The 17,444-nt window shown below is 36.9% G+C and overlaps 1 protein-coding gene across 1 annotated transcript in view; it reads left to right on the top strand.

Annotated features, from left to right (window-relative positions):
• The window catches only part of FANCI (FA complementation group I), a 51,999-nt gene that overhangs the window by 5,835 nt on the left and 28,720 nt on the right, over positions 1–17,444 (top strand). The window contains exons 4-17 of the mRNA XM_033100071.1: positions 461–591; positions 1,035–1,191; positions 1,273–1,330; positions 3,068–3,109; positions 3,450–3,573; positions 3,697–3,782; positions 5,338–5,464; positions 8,703–8,795; positions 9,429–9,565; positions 10,557–10,737; positions 12,402–12,489; positions 14,499–14,629; positions 15,091–15,161; positions 16,445–16,559. Coding sequence (XP_032955962.1) covers positions 461–591; positions 1,035–1,191; positions 1,273–1,330; positions 3,068–3,109; positions 3,450–3,573; positions 3,697–3,782; positions 5,338–5,464; positions 8,703–8,795; positions 9,429–9,565; positions 10,557–10,737; positions 12,402–12,489; positions 14,499–14,629; positions 15,091–15,161; positions 16,445–16,559 — 1,541 coding nt within the window. The remainder of the gene's footprint in view (positions 1–460; positions 592–1,034; positions 1,192–1,272; positions 1,331–3,067; positions 3,110–3,449; positions 3,574–3,696; positions 3,783–5,337; positions 5,465–8,702; positions 8,796–9,428; positions 9,566–10,556; positions 10,738–12,401; positions 12,490–14,498; positions 14,630–15,090; positions 15,162–16,444; positions 16,560–17,444) is intronic.

Here is a 17,444-nt window from a genome sequence, read left to right as displayed (position 1 = left end):
TTCCCTGGATTGTTGGAAGCTTTTGGTTAATTTTCAGAGTTCTGAACAAGTTGGCTTTCACTATTTTCATCAGTGTTCTTTTTGCTTTTCTGATGAAAGGATTTTCCCAGGTCTTTATGACTCCACCATTCTTGCTGACATCTCCCAGTGATGACATTTTGAAGTGTGTTAAAGACATTTAATTTGGGTTACTGGACCCAAAAAAGGGTCCAGTAATTTTTAAATTATTGTAAAAATTAATGGCATAGGTGGAAGAAGAAAAGATGACGTTTTCAGTCACTGCCTAAATTAAATCCTTTTTCAAGACTAAATATTTCTGTTCTAAACACCATTAGTCATCATTAGTTTGATTATTCCGTTTCTTTGTTAAACTACAAAGCTGTATGTTTTCCTATTTATTTGTCCTTCAGCCTTGTAAGACTTTTTCCTTTTTTGTTTCTGTATACCTCTTTAAAACAAGGTTCCCCGTGCTCTGAGAAGGCTGGAGCTCTTAGGAGACTTAAGACATACACTTGCTGTATTCAATTGGTAGAATCCGGGGATTTGCAGAAAGAAGTAGCATCTGAGATCATAGGATTACTGATGCTGGAGGTGAGATGGAAAACAAAAACTTTGGGGTTTGGATAGATTTGGGGGGGGTTGTAATTTGTTGAGGGAGGGAAAACTTAAGTGTGCCAAACCTAGCATAGGTCTACTTATGAATAAAAACTACTATTAAAAGATAAAATAGTTGATGTATGGGCCATAAACCATCTCGATGTTTATATTACATTTCTGGTATCATGGACATGTATCTCTTTGAAGAGCTGGCATATCTGCAAACGTTAGTGAACTAGTGGAGGATTCTGACCTTTGAAATCCTTTACAATTATAAGTTTGTGCCAGAGCAGAATGATTCCCCAAATTCCTTCTAGGACGAGTTCTGGGTTTCATTGCCAATTCTGTTAATTCAGCAAAAGAGTCCTATTTTTTGGAGAGAGATGTCAAATATTTAGATTTCTGCTTAATATTTTCTTTATCCCATGAACTTTTAGGCCCACAATTTTCCAGGACCATTATTGGTTGAATTAGCCAATGAATTTGTTGGTGCAATCAAGGAGGGCAACCTAATGAATGGAAAATCTTTAGAGTTATTACCCATCGTTCTCACTGCCCTTATTACCGAAAAGGAGAATCTGGTTTATGGAAAAGGTAATTTTCTTCCAGTTTTAGTGGCTTTTTCTCTGTTCACTTAATCAAATTTATTTCTCAGTGTGTACTTTGCTTTTCCAGATGAACTGAGTGGGGAAGAATGTAAGAAGCAGTTGATTAAAACCCTGTGTTCTGTCAGGTGAGTCTTTCTCGTTAATGTGCAGAACTTTCTCAGGACTACAAGTGTCAAAAGAAAGAATTCCCATTTGTTTCAGGAATTCAAATCACTGAAGTTTAGTCCGTTTTCTTGTTTATAATGTACCACTTGTATAAAACCATTTAGTTTGCGATGAATTTTTGAGAGAGTATTTACTCTATCTTTTGTTCTAAGATTATACATATAATTTCTATTTACTTATTTATTTGACTGCCCATCTTAACATAGCAATTTAGTTCACTAGCATTATTTAGAGTCCCAAGGTTCTTAAGGCCGGGAAATCACCCTGTTGCTATATCTTTTATGTTTTTTTGAGGGAGTGGAATATGTAAGTGATGTTTGTATCTTTAAACCAGAAATACGAGAATTACCTTAAGGAAAGCATCCAACATACAAGAAAATTCTCATACGTCAACATGTTCAACACAGAAATTTGTGACTAACTTAAGCATACAATAATAGAAACATGTAAGCTATATAAGTTAAGGTAGAGGCACTGCATGAAATTTATACCCATTAAAAATAAAATGTATAAAGATATATATTGAGGGGGCCGGCCCGGTGGCTCAGGCGGTTAGAGCTCCATGCTCCTAACTCCGAAGGCTGCCAGTTCGATTCCCACATGGGCCAGTGGGCTCTCAACCACAAGGTTGCCGGTTCAACTCCTCAACTCCCGCAAGGGATGGTGGGCTGCGCCCCTTGCAACTAACAACGGCAACTGGACCTGGAGCTGAGCTGCGCCCTCCACAACTAAGACTGAAAGGACAACAACTTGACTGGAAAAAAGTCCTGGAAGTACACACTTTCCCCAATAAAGTCCTGTTCAAAAAAAAAAAAAAGATCTATATTGAAGATGATATAGTCAGTAAAATATAAAAGAGAATACTAAGTTATATGATACTATGATTACACTTGGGTATATTAAAAAGAACCAGAGGGGAATACTCAAGATGATCTAAACCAGAGATGACTGCTTTTATAGTTCCTTGTATAAAGTCTTTCACATAAATAATTTTAAGCATGTACCAGCACATGTATATTTATTTATTCATTTTTAATTACACAGTTTATTCAATACACATTGTAAAATACCTTGCATTTTTCATTTAACTCATGTCAACATATACAACTCTGCATCAGTTTTTTAATAGTTCTACAGTATTCTGTTATTTGGCTAATTTCCAATTATTAGATTATTTGGTTTTTTCCAATAAATATTTGGTTATTTGTTTTTTTGCTATTATAAAAACTGTTGAGTGAAACACACACACACACACACACACACACACACACCCCCTGAGTGACTTATAAGCATGTACATGGGCTATATTTCTGATAGTAAGTTGGGTGGGTCTGTGGTTATGTGCATTTTTAAAGTTGATAAGTATTGCCAACTTGTCTTCCCAGAAGGGTTGTATCAATGTACTCTCCCTAAAACAGTGTGTAAAAAGTGTTTCCCAAACTCTCACCGGCATTGAATATCATCATACTTTGATTTTGCCAGTCTGACAGGTTAAAAGCATTTATTTCATTGTTGTAAATGTCACTTCTTTGATCTTGTTTCCCCGTGGTACTTAATCAACTTGAAATTGCCCTAATTTTTCCTCCTTACTAATTTTATAAAATAATGTATAAATAAGTTAAAAGGAGATAAACTTACGTATTCTTTGTCATTTTCTTTTTTTTTTTTTTTTTTTTTTTGTCATTTTCTTTAACCAGATGGGATCGGCAATACGTAGTTCAGTTCACCTCCATGTTCAAGTAAGCTTCGTTGTTCCCTTTTCTCCTTGTATCCTGCTGGGTGACATTACCTGCTAGAAATTGAAATGTAGCAAGTTCAAACACTCTATCCCGAGTAAGCGTATTGGTACCTTTGTTTTCTGTTACAGGATTACCCCCCAACCCCCCTTTGTTGCTTTAATTGCTTAAAGTATAATGTTATGATTTTTGTTCTGAAATGACTTTGTTGAGGTAAGGTTATTGGCCCTCTTTAAGGTTCTCTGTCCAAGAAAATTCAAAAGGGGCATTACAGTATTCTAATATCTCCCAAATTAGGCTCCGGCATCATTTGGCCCTGGCCTTTAGAATCTTTGATCCACAGGGATGTCCCTCTGACTGCAGAAGAGGCAGAATTTGTGGTGGAAAAAGTGTTGAAGATGTTCTCCAAGTTGAACCTTCAAGAAGTACCGCCTTTGGTCTATCAGCTTCTGGTTCTCGCCTCAAAGGTGTGAATAAAAAAATTTTTGAAATGTGTTTAAATTCATACTTGAGAATCTTTCAAGCTGAAAAGATCAACTTCCTGGTCTTGCCGTTTATGGAGAGAACTTACCTATTTTGTATTTTTTCAGGGAAACAGAAAGAGGGTTTTGGAAGGAATCATTGCTTACTTCAACAAGCTGGATAAGCAGCACAATGAGGAACAGAGTGGTAATGAGTGAGTAATATAGAGTAGGCATGAAATCATTTTGACAAATTCTTCTTCTCATTATGTATTTTAGTTACTTCATTGTTATCTAACCTTTTAGTCCCTACCTTCACCTCAGCACAGAACTTCCCTAATCCTGTCCTAGCTGCTTAGTAGTAAGGTTAACAGAACAGCACAAACTCAACTCTTTGATTTTCACCTTTCCAGGAAAATAGCAACAATTGTCCTGTAAGTTGCAAGTTTAAAAGCTATTGTCTATTTTGTGCCAGGGACTATTTGGTCCTGGGTCTACCATGATGAACCAGTCAGTCAGACAAGGTCCCTGCTTTCTTAGAGCTCAAATTTTAGTGAGAAGAAAACAAAAAATAAATACAAAAAATATTAGAGTGGAAGGTGCTATGCAGATAATTCAAATGGATGATGTGATAGTGACAGCATAACTACTTTAGATTGAGTGGCCTGGGGAAACCTCTCTGAGAGAGTGCTATTTTAACTGAGGCCTGAGTGATACAAGCCACAACATGTAGATCAGGGAAAAGAGCATTCTAAGTTTGTACAAAGGCAGAAGATAGCATGGCATGTCTGAAAATAGGATTTTTGTTTTTAAAGCAAATATTTGTAGAGTGCTTATCTGTGCCGGGTGCTATTCTAAGCACTCTAAATCTCACAACAACTTTGTGTTGCCTGTATTTTATGGATGCAGAAACCAAGGCTCAAAAACGAAAGTTGCCCACGGTTATATGGCTGTAACGTGGTCGAGCTGGGATTTGAGTCCAAGCAGTTTGGCTGCAGAGTTCACGCTGTTAATCTGGTTGCAGCCTGCTGCTTCTGCTGTAGAATAACTTTCAGTTATTAGGCTTGAGCAGTTGATTAGAAAGTGGTCTTATGTACTTAGGAAAACTGAAGAAAAACAGGTTTAGGGGGGAACATTTTGACCATGTTAAGTGTGAGATGTATGTTAGCCTCTCATACGGAGGTGTTGAGCAGGCCTGGAGATAAAGATGGGAAGGGATTAAATCCATGGGACTGGATGGGGCCACCTGGGGAAAGCCTGAAGAGAAGAGAAAGAACCCCAAGACTGAGCTTAGTGGTCATCCCACCATTTAAAAGGACGATGAACCAAAATAAACAAACAAACAAAAAAGAAGAGGCTAGTGACAATGCCCCAGAAGCTAAGAGAAGAAAGTGTGTCAAGAAAGAAGTGGTTAAATCTGCTGAGGTGTTAATATGGGACTTGATTATTTTATTTTGGCAACATACTCGTAGAGGTCATGTATAACCCTTGCAGTAATAAATAGTCAAATGGCTTGGCGGGGAGGGAAAGGAGAGAAGAGAAGCTTAACTGAATTGGATTTAACTGGAAAGGGGAAAAGATGTGGAAATAAAGACCATAGACAGTTCTTTCGGGAAGTTTTATTGTAAAAAGGAGCAGAGTGAGGCGGTAGAATCTGTACTCAACGCCTTCCTCCAGCGATCGTAGGAGTTCAGCTTGAATTGGTCTCCTTGTTCATCTGAGCATCTGCACTGTTGTCTCTTGCTCATACCTTTCTGTTGACTCTTTTAGGCTCTTGGATCTTGTTACCATGCCATCAGGTGAACTTCGTCACGTGGAAGGCACAGTTATTCTACACATTGTGTTTGCCATCAAATTGGACTGTGAACTCGGCAGAGAACTCCTGAAACATGTGAAGGTAGCATCAAACTCTTAAGGCGATCCAGGGTTTCCTTGTGAAACAGGGATGTTTGAACTTGAGCTTCTTTTATGATGCCAGTTAATGAAAGGAAACAAATAGAAGTATTGTAGAATGACCCGAGGTCTAGGGGATCTCTTTTTTTGCTTTGAAAGTGGAAAATAATATGATGTCACCACATTCTTAAGCAAGTTCCATTTTAAAGCCATACCTTAAATGTTCTAGTGTTTAAAAAGACTAAAAGCAAAAAACAAAAGAAACTGAAAATTTAATCTTATCTCCATTATATTATGGGAGCTTAAACCTTGATCTCTGTTTCCCCATTTACAAATTGGAGATACTGCCTGTTTCTAGTATATTTTGGCATTTTGTGAAGCTAAGGCATTCATCATTAAATTTGTGAAGTAGTAAGATAGAAATCAGAAGTGTTTTGAACTCTTTTTTTAAAAAGTGGTATACAGATAAAGGACCTATTTTCCTTCAACATTTTATTTTGAAAATTTTAACCCACAGAAAAGTTGAAGTACTACAGCAGGATGGACATCTGTAACCCTTCACCTAGATTTACCAATTAATAAATACTTTGCCACGTTTACCTTATCTCACTTTCTCTCTCATGCACATTATTTTTTTTCTGAACCATTTAAGAGAAGTCATGGCTCTTCAATCCCTAAATACTCTGCATGTGTCTCCCAAGAGTAAGGATTAATATCTTTGGAATGTTTGGAAGCATCCAGCCCATTTGTCTTGTGTCTCACATTTTTGGAGTTGTCTGTTTCCTCGTGATTAGATTCAAGTTAAACATGTTTGGCAAGAATACTTCAGAAGTAATGTTGTATACTTGCCCTTGTAGGGGTCAGCAAACTTTCTGTAAAGGGCCAGGTACTCTGTTAGGCTTTTCAGGCCTTAGGGTCTCTGTCACGGCCACTCAGCTCTACCATTGTAGCAAGAAGGCAGCCGGAGACAACTCATAAATAAATGAAGGAGAGTGGCTGTGTGCCGATGAAACTATATGGGCACTAAAATTTGAGTTTTGTTTAATTTTCATGTATCACGAAAATAATTATTTTTGCCTTGGTATTTTTCCCCCAAGCAATTGAAAAATGTAAAAACCAGTCTTAGCTTATGAGCTGTACAAACAACAGGTGGTGGGCTGGATTTGGCCCGCAGGCTGTAGTTTGCCAGCCACTGTTCTATGCCATTGCCTCAGAAGTCTTCTAGCAGCAGGCTCTCGCTACTGGTAATGCTCAGTCCGTTGGTTAAAACAGTGACCATCAGTGTTCTTTTTTGCAGAGATACGTGTTTCCCTTTGTATTAGAAATCCATGGGATCATAATTTGAGATCATGAGAAAGTTCCTTTTCTCAGCAATCTTTTCTTTCACACATGGTTTTTGTTTTCCCATCTACTGATGATTCTTGGCCTAAATCAGTAATTATACTGGGAATTGCAAAATGGTAAAATTAAAATTCTTAATTCTATCATTCCTTCTACCTATTGGTTGGCTTTCTTCGGTGAAAAGAGCCCTCCCCCTTTTTTTAAAAAAAAATGTCATTAGGCACCCATGAACCTTTTCTAATTCAGTGTACTCCTTATGCATTACTCAAAGTGACCCATATTTGGCCAGTTGGATCCGTGAAGTGTGCTCACGTGTCCTGCTGACATGACCCCTTTAGTCTTTGAACATTTTTATGGCATAAGTTATCCAAGACTCACCTTGTACTTTCCTTGCTCCATCCTAATACCAGCCATTTCCTAAGGACCCCTGGGTCCCTTTTGTAGGAAAGGGTATTTAAAGACCATGATGTGGGAGCTAGACTTTAAACCTCCTGTATCTGTTTACTCTTTTTTTTTATGTTTATAGTAACTGTATTATTGGTCTTTTCAAAGAACCAGCTTTGTTCATTTTTTATCTCTACACTGTTTTATTTTTATTGGTAGCTTTTCTGTTTTATTCATGTTTGATTTTATATTTATTCCTTTAATTTCTTGGGTATCATTTCTTTTAGGCCTCAAATACCTGTTTTTTAAACTTTATTAAGGTACAACGTATATAACCTAAAATTCACCTATTTTAAGTGTATAATTCAGTGATTTTTCCTAAGTTTATCTACTTGTACAGTTATCACCATGATCCAATTGTAAAACAGTTTGATTACCCTGTAAGATTCTCAGGCCTGTTCAGAGTTAATCCACATTGCCAGCCCCAGGCAACCACTGATCTTCCTGTCCTATAGATTTACCTTTCCTGGACATTTCATATAAATGGAGCCAGACAGTATGTAATCTTTTATGTCTGGCTTTCATTTAGTATATTGTTTTCAAGATCTATCCATGTTGTAGCAAGTATCAGTATTTCATTACTTTTTAATTGTTGCGTAGTTTTCTGTCATATAGATAGAACAACTTGAGCTATTCACTAGTTGATGGACATTTGAGTTGTTTCAACTTTTTGGCTATTTTGAATAATGCTGTTTTAAACATTCACATGCAATTCTTCGTGTGGGCATACATTTTCATTTCTCTTGGGTAGATCCCTACAAGTGGTATTTCTGGGTTGTTTGATAAATTTATGTTTACATTTTCAAGAAATTACCAAACTGTTTTCTAAAGTGGCTATATCATTTTACATTCCCACCAGCATTGTATAGCGGTTCCTGTTTTCCACATCTTAGCCAACATTTGTTATTGTCTGTCTTTTTTATTATACCTATTCTAATGGGTGGGAAACGGTATCTCATTGAGGTTTTACTTTGCAAGTCCTTAATGACCGATGATAATTGAGCATCTTTTTATGGGCTCATTGGTTGTAGTATCTTCTTTGGTGAAATGTGTGTTTTAATCTGTTGCCCATTTTTTTGATTGTCTTACTGAGTTTGAAGAATTTTTTGTTTATTCTGGGGCCAAGTCATTTATCATATATATAATTAGCAAATATTTTTTCTAGTCTGTGGCTTGTTTTTTCATTTTCTTAGAAGTGTCTTTTGAAGTACAAAAGTTGCATTTTGATGATGTCCAATTTATTAATTTTTTTCTTAGCTACAATACCAAAAGCATAATGTATATAAGAAGTCTCCTAATCCAAGGTTTTGAAGATTTTCTGCTGTTTTCTGCTAAAAGTTCTACAGTTTTAGCTCTGACACATAGATTTCTGATCCATTTAAGAACCTTTCATTAAGTTGGCTATGATATACTTGTAAGATGTAAGGAATGACTCATTTTCTGTTTATCTGTTCTAGGCAGGACTGCAAGGAGATTTCAGTAATAATATATGTCCCTTCAGCATTGCCCTCCTGCTTTCTATAACAAGAATACAAAGATTTGAGGAACAGGTATTTATCAGTGACTTTTTGGTTCTTTGGTATTTATCAGTGACTTTTTTGGTTCTTTGGTAAGTGATCGGTCCTGTATAAGAACCTGTCATTATCCTTTCCTGAACAATTCTACCCCAATCCTGCCACCAGCAAATTCCTCTATAAGACATGTAGACCCACATTGTTTATTACCTCCATCTCCTATCATGTGGTAAACCAGTGAAGTGGGAAAAAGAAGGAAAACATCTCATAGTCCAAGTAGCAAGAATGGGTAGTTCAGCTGGGTATTTACCAGCAGTTTTATTCTGTTGTACCTTCCCAAGCAATTGTCCCTATCCGAGTTGAAATTAACAAGAGAATAGGTTAGTTGCAAAGATGAAAAGATAAAATCCTTTGCCCTTTTTTCTCATGTGTTCCCTAATTGTGGGTAATATTAGTATTGATTTTAGCCTCTTTTCTTTTTTTAAGGAAGGCCTGTCCTCAACTCTTTTAAATTCCCACTGAAAGTCATAATTTTTATATCATTCTTATCTGGTGAAACATCATAGGCATAGATTGTATGGCAGCAAGTAGGAACAGTTACAGGGTTAAAAGTCTGTAGCATGAGATATCATTTTTTGCTTCATCTTCCTATTTCTTTCATCATATTAGGTGTTTGACCTTTTAAAGACTTCAGTTGTAAAAAGTTTTAAGGATCTTCAGCTTCTCCAAGGCTCAAAGTTTCTTCAGAATCTAGTTCCTCATAGGTCTTGCGTTTCCACCATGATCCTGGACGTGGTAAAGAATAGGTGAGTTCGTGAACCATACCCCAGTAGGCTCCTAAGTTATTTCGTGTTATAAAATGCAGTGTGGTGCCACCCTTACGGTCCTCAGAGAAAACTGATGACTACAGCTATTGACTTCACATACCAAAGTTTCATCCCTTAAAGTTGGTCAGGCAAGCTTTTCCTTTTTGAAAACTCCTTGAATCCCAAGGCCTGATTTGTTGGCCACCTTGGTAGCAAGCATACAAAACTGAAGTCGTGCCTTTGCTCTTTTCATGATATCATAACCCTTTATTGACCTGAGTCTTCACGGGCTTTTTATTTTTTAGGTGAGCAAAAAACATTCAAAGTTTTATTTACTTTGTTGAAGTTTGGGGTGATGGATGGAATTGAGTTAGCAGTTTTAGACAATTGATTAGCAGATTTAGACATCCATTTTAAACCAAATTGAAAAGACTGGTAACTATCCCAGTTGTTATTTTAATTTCAGGTCTATGTTAGCTGTTACAAGTCTTCACTGTATCATGCTGTCTTTGTCTGTGGATTAAATATATTTTAAAGCTTTATAATTTCAGTCAGATCTCACTCCTGGTCTGGGAATTCTGATTTAGATGGGATTTATGTGAGGTTGGCACATAAGGCCAATTTGGGACTAGAACCATTTCTGTGTGGATGTGCCAAAAGCTAATCTAGGAGTGGTGCGTCCCTAAGTGTCCAGCATGTTGCGGTCTCTTAGGTTGCTACTCAGGCCCAAGTTTATCTACTTAGAGATGCCATTTCAGGGCAGGCAGGCAGGCCTCATTGTTGCTCACTGCGTGGCATAGACGGGGGGTATAGGGGGTCTTAGAGAAGAAGGTAGAGAAAGACACTGTGTACCATAGGGATGCATGAAAAGAAAAGGTTCGTGTAGAGTGTTGGTTATCCTGATCAAGTTTGGGAGACGTGTAACATGGCAGTGAAGGCAAAGGCGTTTTACTAAGCTTCTGTTTTTAACTCAGCTTTATTTTCTTGGCAGTGTTCATAGCTGGGATCATGTTACTCAGGGCCTCGTAGAATTTGGCTTCATTTTAATGGATTCGTATGGGCCAAAGAAGATTCCTGATGGAAACAATATTGAAACCAGCCCAGGTCTTTCTAGAACACCACAGCAGCATGCATGTAAGCTGGGAGCTAATATCCTGTTGGAAACTTTTAAGGTGAGACGTTAGTTTGGCAGCCATTTCCTAATTTTATTAAAATTCATTATAAATAGAGTATGATATTTGCCTGGGAGTGTGGGGGACAAGGAAATTTGAGTTCCAGGAATAGAGATTGGGATAGTGATTGAAACATTATAATTCCAATTTGATGAAATACTTTCTTTCTTGTCCTTTATATGAGTTTTTCATTTATTCTAATTTCTATTCTTTCTGACCATTTCTTAGAAGTTTGAATATAAGTTAGCTTTCTTACGATTTCCCCTTCTTCCTCCAGCAGTAAATCATTTCTGTTTTTTCTTTAAGGCTATTCCCTTATACAAAAAAATAATCTTTTACCTCACTGTAGGGATATCAGGATTGAAGAATCGTGCTTATTGGTTCATTGTTTTTGAAGAACCCAAAAATTGTTTCTTAAATTCATTTTTTAAATTCATTACCATATTATGACTGTCATTTCAATCTTAATTTCTAAAACAACTTTCAAAAATTCATTTCCTTTCAAGAAAAATAAAAGAAAGCTAGATCATGTCTGATGCTAAACAGTGTTGATTTGCCTAGTGATTGCCTGGTTGATTTGTCTAGAAGATTCTACGTCATCTTCTTGACATTCAATTGTTTAATGTAGCTACATGCCAAAAGTGTGGGCTGAAAGTGTTATGTGGAGGCTAATTTACATGTAAATCTAGTGTTCTGATCCGGAACTATTAAGTGAATGCCCAGTAATAGCCTTTGAGCGTTGTAAGTGTGTTACATGATATAAATGACTCTTCTTATCAGTAACCTGATTAGAACGTTCTTAGAATAAGAGCCTTTCATAGTTTTTAATCTTTTAAAACTAGGGAGGTTCCATTTGATTTCACACAGATGTTGGCTTTGTCAAGGCATCTGTAGAACATATAATGTGCTGCTAATAATCTAATTATTAGTCTGAAGTCTGAAAGACATTAGTCTGTAACTCAAAGTAATCAAGTTCAGATAAGAATTTTATTTAAAATTCAAGTGAAATTCAAAACAGGTCTTTTTTAGGCAACCACTGTGATTCTAGAAACTGAGGAAGGGGTTCTTGAAGATGTTTAGGTTTTCACAAATTTTCATATAAATGTTATACGTACCATGTTTCCCTGAAAATAAGACCTAGCCTGACCATCAGCTCTAATGCATCTTTTGGAGCCAAAATTAATATAAGATCCGGTCTTATGTAAGACCCGGTATTGTACTACATCATACCACATCATACCATATCATATCCGGTCTTATATTACAATAAGACAGGGTCTTACATTAATTTTTGCTCCAAAAGACTCATTAGAGCTGATGGTCTGGCTAGGTCTTATTTTCGGGGAAACACGGTACATCAGAAATGTGGATGTTGGCATGTAATGGATAACAAAGTAGAATTATTCCTGTTTGACTCTGAACCTTATATGTCGCAGTGCTTTTCATGTGCTCTCTTTCAGGTAAGAAACATGGTAGTTTGCTCATTAGGATAGAACGAGTGTGATCCTATCTTTCCAGATGATTCACATTCTATTTGTCTTTGAAATAAACAGTCAAATTTTCCCCATATCCAGACTTCTCTTCACTCTGCTTAACACGCATTGGTGCGGTTGTAAGCCGAAAGTCACCAAGGAACGTTTTATTGGTTCTTGTGTTCTTTTTAGATCCATGAGATGATCAGGCAAGAAATTCTGGAGCGAATCCTCAACAGAGTTGTGAGCAGAGCATCCTCTTCTATCAGCCATTACTTAGGTACTGAACGTTGAAAGGGTGGTTAGCTTTCTCAGGAATAGTTTCATTTAAGTGTCATAATGTTTTGGTCTTGGAAAAAAAAATTAACGATACAGTAGTTTAATGCAGTATCTTTTTTTATGATGTCAGTAAAGCGTAAGTCCATTTCTATTGTCTGCCTGTCAAGAAAGGAAGGAATGTATAACTGAGTGACACTTCTGTCTTGTAACAACTTTCTCTCCCTCTGTTTTGTTTCGTACTTCTCAAATGAGTGCTGTCTTGCTACCACTCGGTGACCTCCCTTTCTCTTAACCCTGTAGGTCTCCAGGGCTCTCTTTCCGTGCAGCTCTTTACTTTTTAGTCCTCTGCACTGTGCATTCCAGCTGCCTTGGCTTTCCTGGTTCTCAGCTCTGTCCCTTGAACTCAGGAAGACCGCTAGACTGAGTTTCCCCCCTCTGTACTGCTGCCTAGAAACTCTGCAGCCAGTAAGATGCGGCAGTTATAAGGCTCACCTCATTTATTTCCCTTTTCTCAGGGATCATTGTCCTGTACTGCTTGTCTCATGTCTAAAAATTATTGTTTAATTTGGCCTTTTTGTTGTTGCTTAAAGTTGGAGGATAAATCTGTTCACTGTTATTCCATCATGGTGTGAAGCTTAAGTCTTTTCCACTTTCTATACATTGTCTTACTTGTATATGTCATACTTAGTTTCATGATTTCAGTTATTTTTGTGGGCATGGCGTCCAAATCTTTTTCAAGACCATCCTCTTTCCTCAGTGCAGTGCTTTCATTCCTGCTGGATAGTTCATTTAGTATTTTTTTTTTCCCTTTTATGTCAAATGCAATACAGTTTCCTTCAAACAAATTTCCTCTTTTTTTATCACCACCATTTCTATGATCTGAAGCCTGGCTCTCCACGTCCCAAAGGCTGGAATTCTTTTTTATCTTCTTGAACACACTTGGTACCTGAATTCTCTCATTCTTTTCCTCATACTGTCACTTTTCCTTCATTTTTCATTCCCCTCCTCCACACCCATTGCCTACTTCCCAGTCTTAGAATCTTGCATTTAGACTACTGCCACAGCTTCCTAACTGGTTTCCCTGCTTCCTCTTCTCTCTGCTGCAAGTCAGCCTGCATGTTGCCACCAGATAAGATTCCTAAGGTACCACTCCACTACTTGAAAATCACCAATTCCTTCCGTGATAAATTGCCAGCTCTTTATCCTTACACTTAAAGTCCTTGACAGTTTGATCCAGCATTAACTTCACTTTATTTATTCTGAATCCTTCACCCCAACTGCACCGATTTCTCCACTTTCCTCTGAATATGTCTTACACTGAATATGTCCTGTCTTTTACTCCTCCTTTCTCTTTCACATATAGTAGGCCTTTCTGGCTGTGTGTGTTTAATATCTCTCATCTTTCAGAACCTGGTGTAACTTCCTTCTCCTCTTTGCTTTTCTAAAGCACACCAACTCATAATGATCACCTCTTCCTCTGAACTGCTATTTGGTCTCTCTTTACCATTTTCTAGGCAATAAACTATGTTTAGAATTATTAGGTGTTTGGTATTGTTTTGTTATTTACCTCTTTCATTTCTTTAAAATACATTTATTTGACTTCCAACTAAATTAAAATTCTTGAACGGAGAGAGGGAGATCATGTTTTATGCTTTTGTATATTCCTTATGGGACCATATTATGCCTATACATAATGAACATTCATAAATTTTTATTGATTTAGCTTGGAAAGAGGAAGACAGTGTGTACTACTTGTCTTGGAAGTATAATGGGTTTCTTCCTTTCTTTTAGACAGGTTAATGTTTGTAGTTTATCCTATTGCAGAAGAAAGTTAAAGTTGCACTGACCATAGGAAAAATATATAGGTTCAGTAGAAATTTATATTGCAGTATATTAAACTTGAAAAAGGCAACAAACTTTTTATCATTTCTTTCCTCCATTTTAATTTTCCTTTTATTTGAAATATCTGTAGTTATTTCAGACAACTCATTATAGATTTCTGTTTTTCAGACCTGTTTTCAAATATCACCATGTGTTCACCCTTAGTTCTTCAGAGTTGTTCTTCTAAAGTCACAGAAACTTTTGACTATTTATCCTTTCTGCCCCTTCAAACTGTACAAGGGCTGCTGAAGGCAGTTCAGGTAAGTCTCCAAAGGAGCTTGTCAAGACTGAGGTTGAACTGCAGTGAAAATGTAGTGTGTTTCTTCATAAATCTGTATGTCTAGGAAATCCTATTACCCTTGATTCTGAAACATAACACTTTGTATTAAAAGGGTGGGAGCACCGAGCTCTAGACTGTTTTCCAAGTTTACCCTCTCTGTTTCGTAGCACCAATTCTCTTCTCCTTGACTGGTATTTAAGTTAGTGAGGTAATTGAAAGGCTTTTAGACATTTATTAATTGAGGACAATAGATTTAAAGGCCTTCACAACTAGTTCCAATTTAGTATTTCAAGTACACTATTATCCTTATTACTAAGTGTAACAAACATTGAAACATGTATGTGAAGTGCCTTAGATAAGCCAAGTAGTAACAGTATTGGGTAGAAATGAGCTAAGGCTGATAAACTTGTTCTGCTGTTACCCACTGACTTTCTTTTTCAGCCCCTTCTCAAAGTGAGCATGTCAATGAGAGACTCTCTGATACTTGTCCTTCGGAAAGCTATGTTTGCCAGGTATGTAGTGTCCCGTGAGACTCTGGGAAATGGTACCTTCTGGTGGTAGTTAAGTTCTCTCTGCCATCTCCTCATACAGCCTGTTCCCAGTGGGTGTGCAAATTTCCCACCCAACAGAACACTTGCATCAAACAAGGCATCGTGCTACGTGCTTTCTCATTTAGTCTTCAGAACAACCCTATGAAGAGAGCATTATTACAGTTCCCATTTGACAGATCCAGGAAATTTAGACTTAGAGAAGATAAGTGACTTGCCAAAAATCAAGCAGTGGTTGGCAGTAGAGCTAGAATTCAAGTTGTGATCTTAGGTACTCTGTTGTACCTCCCTAGAATAACCTGAAAGATAAGGTTCCAGTGCCAGCTGGCAACAATTCTGAAGAGGAAACACCTTAATTAAGAAGAAAGTATTCAAAAAACTTATTTAAGTGAATATCAGAGTTGTGGTCTAATGATTATAGAGCAAATCAATTGTTGATGGGTCTCGGTTTTTTGTTTTTTTTGACTTAGCCAATGCTCCTGCTGTCTTCCTCTATTTCTTAATGTATAAACTAGAGATGGTAATACCATTTCCTTAAAAATATTGTGAGACAGGGGGTAAGTGAAAAGCATTTGGTACTTTAACTATAAGATGCCCAATTGATACCTCATTGGCTCTTTTTTGATGTACTTGTGGATATCCAGAGGAACGGCTAGTAAGTAGCTAATACTATTGTCCCTGTTTGAGAATTGACAGTTTTTTGTGACTCCTTACCCAGAGGCGTGTCTGACTGGCCAAGGTTGTATGTTGTAACATCTATAACATGAATTAGTTGTTGAGCTTCAGTGAGATGAGTGTACCATTTTTCTGGATGGAGGGTTTACAAGGTACCAAGTACTGCACTGCTCTGTGAAGAAGGGAAGTGCTTCTTCAGACACAGAGAAAATCAGTAATTTCCATTGCGATACAGAACTTACATTTGAGTTATCAGCTGCAATGTACATCCTCTCGGCCCTCTTGTTCTCATTCCCCATGTAGACTTGTCAGCATAGAAGAAAGTATAGAGAACGTCGTGAGATTAAATAATGAAAAAAACCAGCTGAATTCCTCTACTGCTAATTGCTGTCAACAGCTGATGCCTTATTTGAGTATATAAATTCAATTTATTTTCCTCTATTCTTCACTGTTTATACATATTCCTTCTCTGTACAGAACTAGCTGGATTTTTTTTTTTTTTTTTGACCCAGAAGCCTGTTCCTGTGAAATTTGTAATTTTTTAACTGCTTCTCTGTTTATTCCTGAGCCAGCCGGCTTGATGCCCGAAAAGCTGCAGTTGCTGGGTTTTTGCTGCTCCTGAAGAACTTCAAAGTTTTAGGCAGCTTGTCGTCCTCACAATGCAGTCAGTCTCTCGGTGTCAGCCAGGTGAGGATTGCTCGCACTGGCTTGTAGTATATGTGCAGTGACGCAGGAGTTGTTGATGTGCAAACTGTTTTCTTTTCCTCCTATTCTGATTGTACAGAGACAATCCTGAAACAGAGTCACAATCATGGTGATGATGATGATGGTATCAGTTACCACTTAATACTGGCAGATTTGCTGTATTTTAAACTGTTATCCAATATGGTAGCCACTGGCCTCCATGTGTCTACTGAACTGAACATTTGAAATGTGGCTAGTCCAAATTGAGTTGTGCTGTATGTGTAAAATACACACTGGATTTTAAAGACATAGTATGAAATAAAAGAACGTGAAATGTCTCATTAATAATTTTTTATTTTGATGACATGTTGAGATAATATTTTGGTTATGTTGGATTAAATAAAATATTAAAATTAATCTCACTAGTTTCTTTTTAAATATGGCTACTAGAAAATTTTGAATTACATAGGCGACTTACATTTGTAGGTCGACACTTAGCTAGACACTATGCTAAGTGCTTTACATTCATTATTTCATTTTATCTTCACAATAATTCTCTGAGGCTAAATACTGTTATTATCCCCATCTTTAATAGTTTGCTTTGCACATGAACATCTGTTAAACCCCGTAATCTGAGAAAAGCAACTTTTTACAATAACTTGGTAATGTGGCTTTTGGAGCAATAAAATTGTCTTTATAATTTATATTACGGTAATTTAAATTATGTGCTATACAATTTATGTATAATAGACATTAATATAACGGTTTCATTAGGAATCCTTTATTGCTCTAATATAACTGTACTAAAGTTTTGTCTGTAATATACGGCATAGATTAAATATCAGGAATACTGGGTATCATTAGTGTATTATATTATCATCATCCCCA

Source organism: Rhinolophus ferrumequinum, chromosome 28 (assembly GCF_004115265.2).
Source record: "Rhinolophus ferrumequinum isolate MPI-CBG mRhiFer1 chromosome 28, mRhiFer1_v1.p, whole genome shotgun sequence".
NCBI lineage: Eukaryota > Metazoa > Chordata > Mammalia > Chiroptera > Rhinolophidae > Rhinolophus > Rhinolophus ferrumequinum.
Note: the sequence above shows the minus strand (reverse complement) of the source record. Positions and strands in the feature narration are given on the sequence as shown.